The 5,288-nt window shown below is 54.7% G+C and overlaps 2 protein-coding genes across 2 annotated transcripts; one reads left to right on the top strand and one right to left on the bottom strand.

Annotated features, from left to right (window-relative positions):
- Positions 1–92: 92 nt before the first annotated feature.
- Positions 93–1,852, top strand: CAOG_06158 (hypothetical protein; the record flags this gene model as incomplete). The annotated part of the gene is made up of 2 exons (XM_004345698.1): positions 93–1,703; positions 1,778–1,852. 2 exons carry the CDS (start codon positions 93–95, stop codon positions 1,850–1,852), a joined length of 1,686 nt encoding a protein of 561 aa, XP_004345748.1.
- Positions 1,853–2,083: 231 nt separating this feature from the next.
- On the bottom strand, positions 2,084–3,679 carry CAOG_06157 (ADP-ribosylation factor 1). The gene is made up of 4 exons (XM_004345697.2): positions 3,519–3,679; positions 2,979–3,056; positions 2,832–2,905; positions 2,084–2,736 (listed from the first exon to the last, which is right to left on the bottom strand). Exons 1-4 carry the CDS (start codon positions 3,574–3,576, stop codon positions 2,209–2,211), a joined length of 738 nt encoding a protein of 245 aa, XP_004345747.1. The 5' UTR covers positions 3,577–3,679; the 3' UTR covers positions 2,084–2,208.
- Between the last annotated feature and the right edge of the window lie 1,609 nt (positions 3,680–5,288).

Raw genomic sequence — 5,288 nt, 5'->3', positions numbered from 1 at the left:
CCGTTCCTTCGATTCTTTTCTTCTCCTTCAAAGCCAACCCTCTTTTTTGCTTTTTGTCTTTATCCTTCAAGCTCTCCCAAAAAAAAAAAGCCATGTCCACTGACGCCCTCCTTGCCTCCCATTCTGAGATTGAGCGCGCGCTCGCCCAAGATGCCGCCCTCCTCGACTACCTGTCGGACGATCTCGCCAGCCACCACGCAGTGTCTGCTCCTGGCTCGCCTACGCCCGTTGCCTACGACTGGACGTCGTTTGACAGCGCCCCTGCCTCGCCGGCGCACCCGACGAGCCACGTTGAAGCCTCGCCGCAAGCCAAGAAGGCCCCTGTGGCGGTTGCCAGCATGCTGCTCGAGCGTCGCGGCCTGTCCCTTGACGGCGCCACCAACCTGCGCATGTTTGTTGGCCACCAGAACGCGTGCCTGCAGGCCTCCGCCTCGGTGAGCGCCTCGTGCAACCCCAGCCCCACCCCGATGATGGACGATCTGTTTAGCGGTGAGATGGTTGCAGCCCTGTCTGCGTACAACACGCCGTCCGCCACGCCTCGCCACAGCCCTCTGCACTTCCGCGAGTCTGCCGATGGCAACGCCTTTGACGTTGTGCCCCGCTCGCTGTCTGCGCACACCTCGTCCGCCTCCAGCGACAGCGACGACGACATGATCTCGGCCACCATGGCCTCGCACAGCTCGATCGACTTCCCGACCCTGTTCATCTCGGACACGCCCTCCGTTGGTGGTGCCGCCCACGCCAATGCCGTCCTCCGCCCCTCGGCCCTGACCCTGTCCCCCGACTCGCGTCCCGCGTCCCCGCTGCCCGCCGACCATGCCGTCGACACTGCCCTTTCTGCGCTCTTGCACTCGCGTCTCAACAACTACGATCTCGTGGTCAAGATGGACGCCGAGGACGACGACGACGAGCTTGTCGGCGTCTTTGACGACGAGCAGGCTGGCTTTGCCCTGCCCATCCTCAACCCCGCCGTGTCTGCCGCCACCGCAGCCGCTCTCCGCGCTGCCGCTGCCTCTGCCCCCTGCTCGCCCTTCTACGACAGCGGTGACGCCGAAGATGACGAGGAAGATGAGGCCGATGACGAGATTGACGTTGAGACGGTCGACGAGTATGTGCCCAAGCGTCCGCTGCGCAAGTCGGCCGCCAACTCGTTTGTTGCCACCCAGCGTCGTCTGCAACGTGGCTCGGCTTCGCTCCCCGTGTCCCCCGCGTCCTCCCCCGCCCGCCGTAGCATCAAGCGCAAGGCCGACGATGACATGTACATGCCGACTGGCTCGCGCGTCTCTGTCCGTCTCCAAGCCGCCGCGTCGCTCCCCAGCTCGCGATCTGCCTCGCCCCTCCCCTTCCCAAGCTCCGCGTCCTATGCGTCCACTTCGGCCTGGGCCGCCAAGCGCTCGTGCACTGACGTCTCTGTGCTCCTCGCGGCCACTGCCGCTGTGACTGCCGCTGCTTCTGGCGACCCGCTGCCCAGCGAGCTCATGAATGCTCTTGGTGTCAACCCTGACTCTGGCAAGCCCATTACGGCTGTGGCGGTGGCTGCCGCTGCCATCACGGCTGCTGTTGGCGGACCGGTGTCCGAGTTTGACATGAAGCGAAACATTCACAACGTGCTTGAGCGAAAGCGCCGCAACGACCTCAAGGACTCGTTCACTGAGCTCCGTGAGGTCATTCCCGAGATGGCCGAGGACGAGCGCACTCCCAAGGTCAACATTCTCACCGAGTCACTGAAATCATCATGGAGCTCACTGCCCGGCAATCCGTGCTCGAATCCAACAAGGCCAAGCTGCTCAAAGAACAACACGCTCTCGAAGAGCGTCTTCGACAACTGCGATCGCGCAAGTCCCGCGCGTAAAAAAACTAAAACGTTCTCTGTTATTGCTAGTTGATTGTTCATTGTTAGGCTTTGTCGTTTTTTGTTTTCTTTTGTTTGCTTTCGAGTTTTTGTTGCTGTTGGTTTTTTTGGTCCTTCTTACGTTTGGCTTGAACTTTCTTTTTCTTTCTGCTTTTTCTTCATCCTTCTTCTTCTTCTGATTCTTCTTCTTTTTCCCCCCGAGTTGCTGCACCTGTCGATATTGCGTTTGCTTTCGAAAATAACAAAAACATTGGTTTTTAACAAACGCAACCTTCCTTGCGCAGTCAAGCATACCACAAAGCCATCACAAGCATACCACATAGCCATAAGAACGCCACTCGCTTCAACTCATCAACTCATGACTCGGCCGCAACTGCCGAGTCGCCGACCCGCTCGATGGGAATGTCGTTGCTAGCCTTGGCGACTGGCTTGCTCGACCACAGCGAGACGAGTTTGCTGTTCCAATACTCCAAGGACGACGTGAAAATGTTGGTGGCAGACTTTGCGTTGTCGGACATCTTGCGAGTAGCTCCGGCGACTATTTTGGAGGCTTCTTTGGCGGCGAGCTTGGTGTTCAACCACTCAAAGCCAGCCTCCAATCCTTCGCCCCGGGTTGCCGATGACTGCTGGATGTACCACGGGTGCTTCCCGGCAATCGAGGACAGGTCGAGTTGCTCTGTGATTTCCGCGATTGTCATTGCGTTGGGCAAGTCCTGCTTGTTGGCAAAGACCAGAATCGGAATTTCTGCTTGCTGTGGCTCTTCCAACAGGTCCAGCATGCGCGTCAGCTCGTGTGCAGCTTCAGAAATGCGATCGCGGTCATTGCTGTCCACCATCAGAATCACAGCGTCCGTGTTTGCTGTATAGTGCCTCCATAGTGGGCGCTGCAACAACACCGAGCGACCCAACAAAAAAAAAACAAGCAAACAACGTGAGTCTCACTTTGTGTGTTAATCACAGACATCCTAGTGTCGCTCACAATGCCTCCTCGGCCGCCAATGTCCCACGTGGTGATTTTCAAATTCTTGTACTCGATGGTCTCGACGTTGAAGCCTGCACTCGCTTGTGGTTAGAAATTCTCCAAATGTGTGTGTTTTTTGTTGTGAGGTTGGTTTTCGATCCTTACCAATCGTAGGGATGGTCGTAACGACTTCGCCAAGCTTCATACGGTACAATGCTGTGGTTTTGCCTGCTGCGTCCAGGCCTATCGTGGCAGGCATCGTGGCAGGCATACACAAGGAAGAGAAGAGTGAGTCGGCGTTCATTTGTGAAACTTTTTTTTTTTTTTTGGCTTGGTTCAAGCCGAAACTGCCTGCTGACCCTCGTCCATCATCACCACCATCACCATCAGCACTATCGCTTCCAAAGACCTGTTGAAACAAGCGCAATGAAAAGGATTCGATGGCATGTAGCGCGCCCGAGTGCTCAACGACTCAAAAGAACGCCAATCCGAAATCATGATGTCACTTGAGTCGCCATGCCTACCTCCTCTCCCTTCCATCCTTATTCCCAGCCATAGTATGCTGTCTCGATGACTAGTAGTAGTAGAGCGAAACAGCGACAATCGAGCGCCAACAACATCTTGCACATCGACAAAAAAAAAAAAATCTTGCCGCGTTGGCAGATCGGCAAACGCTGAGCTCATCCTAAAACGGATCAATCTTACCGATGAGCAGCATGCGGACTTCGCGATTGCCAAACATTTTGAAAATGCGGTTGCCCATTGTGTTGGTAGTTGAAATAATGAGGGGAGTACGAGAACTGAATCGCGAGTGGTGTGGTGGGAGACGGGATCAGCAGAATGATGGCTGAAATGTAGACTGCGTTTGGTGCTTTCGCTCACGTTGCTTAAATACGACGGAAACCACGCAGACATAAAACGAAAAACAAAAAAGCAGCCACGTCGACGCGAGACGCATTGCAGAATGGCAGTGTATAAATAGCGCTCAGCGATAATGAGGGGTTGTGAACGTTGACAAAACTTTGGCATTGAGAAGAGCGAAACGACAGCTGCACCAAGGTCATCGACGTTGTGCCGGGTCTCCGAGTCCACGTCGAACCCGCCAACCCTCATAGAATTGTTTCCAGTGCCCGAATCTCTCTTGATCCACTGAAAGAAGTGCTCGGCGTCTTGGAGAACCGATCTGGCGACTCGTCGTCGTCAGTCGGTCAAGCTCATGAGTTCCGATTGCGTTTCGAGCCTTCCGACATTGCCAGCTTTCTTCTCTTTTGTAGCCGGAGAGAATGAAGTGGGGCGGGGTCCGTAGCAGTTGTGTTGCTGCACAGCACCTCGAGCTCTCCAAGTTCGAGCTGTCCGAACTTTGCGGGGAGTGCTCGGATTCAAAGTCGTTATCTGGCTGCATCATAGCGAGTTGCCCAGCCGCCTTGACATGGTCCTCGCATGACATGTACATGAGCTCATCCGAATCAAGAAATTCGGAGGCCGGAGGAGGTGCCTGCGGTGGAAGCAGTGCCACTCTGTCCAGAAAAAATGGCGGGAGGATAATGCAGCCTGTAGATGTGTGTACCGCCGCCTCCTTGCGAGGGACATGTTGGCTGATGTAGTAGAATGACGTCCGACTGGTTTGCCGCTGTGGTAAGCGTTAGGGAAGACGTGATGGCGATGAACATGAACACGCCAACCTTTGACGATGCACCACCATCTCCAAGAGCGTCGGAAACCGTGCTTCAAGCCCTAAATGTATGAGGCAAGTATCTGTGTTTAGAGTATTGAGCCTTTTGCGGTGTTTGTGACCACTAGTCTCGCGCTTGGAGGTCAAAGACGCTTGAAAGTGGCTAGATTTCCGTCCCTCGTTCGCGCATGTCCACCGCTGTCGGAGAACGATCTCTGATCATAACGCTCCCCACCCCCAGGAATTGGAGCAAACCGAGTGGGCACGCAACCAAAATGGTGGGTCACGCATCTGGATTCGCCATCAAACGCCAATCACGTCGCATCGTCGGATTTGGTAATCCAAACAACAATCCCATGATGCTGCCACTACATGCGCTTTTCCCTCTCGTCGGACTATGCGGCTTGGCACGCTTGCATTCAAGCGATCTCACAAATGGGATCTCAAGATGTCTCTTGTCGTGATAGATCCGAGCACTAGCTGCAGCGATCGCATGGCAGCGGTTTCCCAACTCGACTGCTGTCTGTCACAAGATTTGGAAAAAAAAAACTTAAAAACATTTTCAATTAACGTGAAAACTGTGTCACACAAACTCGCGCTTTTCAAACGCGGCATCCCGCATTCCCAGCTCGATCGCGCACGTTTTCATACTCGCATTGCATGACCAAGGCTGGCGTGCAGTGCGTCTGCTTCTGAGGTGCATCGCTTGTTGATGCAACAAACGAAACGGGGCATTTTTGTTGTGTTTTCCCAGCGTTTCATTGTTGTTTTTGCTTTCTCGTTCTCTCGTCTGCTGCTTCCAC

This window comes from Capsaspora owczarzaki (assembly GCF_000151315.2).
Source record: "Capsaspora owczarzaki ATCC 30864 unplaced genomic scaffold supercont2.10, whole genome shotgun sequence".
Classification (NCBI taxonomy): Eukaryota; class Filasterea; order Ministeriida; family Capsasporidae; genus Capsaspora; species Capsaspora owczarzaki.
Note: the sequence above shows the minus strand (reverse complement) of the source record. Positions and strands in the feature narration are given on the sequence as shown.

Coding starts and splice junctions, on each gene's coding strand:
- CAOG_06157 (XM_004345697.2), bottom strand. CDS start 3,576: ATGGGCAACCGCATTTTCAAAATGTTTGGCAATCGCGAAGTCCGCATG. Junction 2,906..2,978: donor TACGACCATCCCTACGATTG/GTAAGGATCGAA, acceptor AAGCGAGTGCAG/GCTTCAACGTCGAGACCATC. Junction 2,737..2,831: donor TTGGCGGCCGAGGAGGCATT/GTGAGCGACACT, acceptor GTGTTGTTGCAG/CGCCCACTATGGAGGCACTA.